The 3,074-nt window shown below is 62.2% G+C and overlaps 1 protein-coding gene across 1 annotated transcript; it reads right to left on the bottom strand.

Moving 5' to 3' along the window:
• Nucleotides 1–460: 460 nt before the first annotated feature.
• Nucleotides 461–1,033, bottom strand: FERD3L (Fer3-like bHLH transcription factor). Its single transcript, XM_010577623.1, has one exon. The coding sequence runs from the start codon at nt 1,031–1,033 to the stop codon at nt 461–463; it is 573 nt and encodes a 190-aa protein (XP_010575925.1).
• Nucleotides 1,034–3,074: the final 2,041 nt, after the last annotated feature.

The following is a 3,074-nucleotide window of genomic DNA, read 5'->3' as shown; positions in this document are numbered from 1 at the left end:
AGATTTTCCTAGTGCCTGGCAGGCGGCTGGGCAGGCAACTGAATCCGCTGGAAGCCCGGTCCGCGGAGTGGAGCGGCTCCGCTGCCCCGGCCGAGCCTCCTCGGAAGCGACAACTGGCAACAACTGTGAAGCAAGCAGGCGGCGCGGCACAAGCCAGCGGGCCTCGGCCCTTCAGCTTTCCCCCTTCCCCTTCCCAAAATTATAAATATTAGCAAATCTAGACGGACTGAGCCTCCCCACCCCTCCTCCGGCCCACGCCTCCCCCCGCCCGCAAGGCACGCACGCTTCCCCGAACCCTCCTCGTTTCGCATCCCACGCCTACGCGGTCCCGGCCGCGGCGGGAGCAGCCGAGGCAGGAGCCACGGCTCCGGGGCCGAGGCAGGAGGCGCCCCGGGCCACCTGCCCGGGGCCGTGGGTGGTGCCCGGCCCCCAGCCCCCTCCCGCCGGGCCCCGGCGCTCCCTAGCTCGCCTCCCGCCTGCCGCAGCCGTCCAGGAGCTCGGTCATGAAGGAGATGTACACTATGGCCAGGCGCAAGGTCTCTATCCGGGAGAGCCTCTTCTCGTAGGCGAAGGTGGGCACCTTCTTCCTCAGCTGATCAAACGCCTCGTTGAGGTTGAACATCCTCTTCCTCTCCCGTATGTTGGCAGCCTGGCGCTGGGCGTAGGTGATAACCCGCTTTCTCCTGGGCCTGTCCAGGAGGGAGGCGCCGCGCATCCTCTCCTCTTCCTCCTCCTCCTCTTCCTCGTCTTCGGGACCTCCGTCTCCGAAGGCAGCCAGGGGCAGCCCCCGGGCCATGCCCTCCCGCAGCGACAGGGCTCTGTCCCCGAAGGGAGGCCCGGAGGTGACCTCGCGGAGCCCCAGGCCCGGCCCGGCCCCGGGGGGGCCCTGGGGGGCGCCCAGGGAGAGGTCGGCCACGAAATCCAGCACCGAGGCGCCCAGCAGCTGCTCCGGGCAGGGCGCTTGCGGGGCTCTGCCGCGCAGCTCAGCCAGCAGCCCCGGGCGCGGGCGGGCTGGGGAGAGGCTGGCTGACATCTTACTTCAGAGGGGGCTTAATCTGGTCCCCCATCCCCAGCCCCAGCGGCGTTAATATTTATAACGCCCCGGATAACAGGATTAGCAGGACTAGAAAGAGCGGCTGGAAAACTTCTCGCCGTGATGCTGATGAGAGGAGACAGGCAGCCCCCTCGGGGACGCGTGGATGCTCCCGAGAGAGGAGTCCCCAGCGAGTCAATCCTGTCACAGCGATCAAGGACAGTTCCTTCTTGGCAAAACCCGCCGCTCTTACCTGCTGAGCACTTTTGTCTCTTCTTACACGCCCGCAACCAAACGATTTTCAGCCTCTTTAAAGCCCGCGGCCGCAGAGCCGGGTGTCCGCTGGGCTTGTTTTCCTGCTTTCTGTCGGGATCTCTGAACCCTGCGAGCCAGCCTGACAATTGATGTCAGGCAAGTGCGTGTATGCTTTTAATGATGTCCTGAAGAGGGGACCTGCACGCAGAGGGTCACCGGGGAATGTTTACCCTGTATCCCAGCGCAATGGGAGCTGAATGACAGGACCTCCATTAGCCTAAGTAAGCATCGCAGGGGACCCGATATTGCATTCCCAGTAGTAACTGTTGGAATCGTCTCTCCATTCCCCCTAAATCCCCTTCGACTAGAGTTCAGACATCTTTCCAGTAAAAGGCTGCTTCGTAAAGCTCATTTCGGTTCGGGCAATCTCAAAGCACTCGCTTTGAAACTCCTGCCTCCCGCCCATGAGACGAGGATAAGCCGGTCCCAGTCAGGGCAGCGGTTGCTCTTAACACCTTTGGTAGAGCCGGCCCGGTCACCGGCGCTGCACGGAGGAACCGACCTGACTGCACGCACTGATGACGCTGGACACGTAGCGCAAAATACCGTGAAATGCATATAAACACACCCGTACACCCGACACCGCTGAATACCTTTCTTTGATCGAGGTTTCCTTGGGGACGGGCGTTGGGGCTTGTATTGCTTTTGTCTTGGGAGGCTGGAAGAGGTTAGGGGTTGTGTCTTCACCCTCCCACCCCACAGACCATCACCTCTAAATAAACAGCCTGGCCCTGGCAGTCCCGGGCAGTGTTAGGCGCACCCGGGCCGAATCGGCTCGATTTTCTTTGGCGCACGATTTGGGCAGGCAGCTCGCTTCGGAGTGGCTGGCCGTTGCTCCTGCGCTGCCTTCTTAAAGCCTAATCTGCGCCTTTGTCATGCATCGTCGCCACTCTCCCTTTGGGGCTAATTAGTCTCTAATTTCTAAGGCGATTTGAAAGCCCATCAGATCAAAGGAGGCGGGTGTCCCGCTCCGCGAAAATCCTTCCTGTTTGCCTAGGGGACCGCAAACCTTTCCCACCGCGGACCGGGATCTGCCGTCGTTTACAACAGTAAACAGTGAGCGAACCACGCGTCCCCTTTTCCTGGGAAAGACGCCGCGGGAAGGACACGTCCCCTCCCAGCTCCCCCGGCCCGGGGCGGGGGGCGGGGGGGGCTCCGAGGGCTGCTAGGGGCGGGCAGGGCGCGGAGAGGCGCGGAGGGGGTGCGGAAGGTGAGCGGGAGCGGAGCTACGTTGGACAGCTCCGGAGCGGGGCGCGGCCGGTCCCGGCGGCGGCGGCGGCGCTGCAGGTACCCGGCGGCCCTGCAGGAGGGGGGCCCTTCCCCCCCAGCCTTCCTCCGGGCCCAGAGCCGACCTCTCCCCGGCCCCTCGCACCACCACCACCACCACGGCGGCTGCTGCGGCAGGTGCTGGTGGTGTCGGCCTTAAGGATTCCATGGCACGCCTAAAGCTAAATAAAGAGCAAATAGCCGGAGGATGCTCCTGTTCGTACTAGCGCTAAGAGGTTTCCCAGCGAACAGGGAGAAGGCGGCTCAGAGACGGGCTTACTTATGACAAATGTCGTTCATTAAAACACCCGGTGAACGAACTCAGGAGGCAAAGAGGAGCTGTGAAACATCTGTCGGGAGAAGCGTTGACTAGAGAGCATCCAAAAGTAACAGCAAGTCGAAGAGCTCTAAGTGTTAAGTGTTATATAAAAACGCTCGGCGGCGAAAGATCAGGTAAATA

This window comes from Haliaeetus leucocephalus, unplaced genomic scaffold (assembly GCF_000737465.1).
Source record: "Haliaeetus leucocephalus isolate CR32 unplaced genomic scaffold, Haliaeetus_leucocephalus-4.0 Scaffold566, whole genome shotgun sequence".
NCBI lineage: Eukaryota > Metazoa > Chordata > Aves > Accipitriformes > Accipitridae > Haliaeetus > Haliaeetus leucocephalus.
The sequence above is the reverse complement of the archived record's forward strand: the minus strand, read 5'-3'. Positions and strand labels throughout refer to the sequence as shown.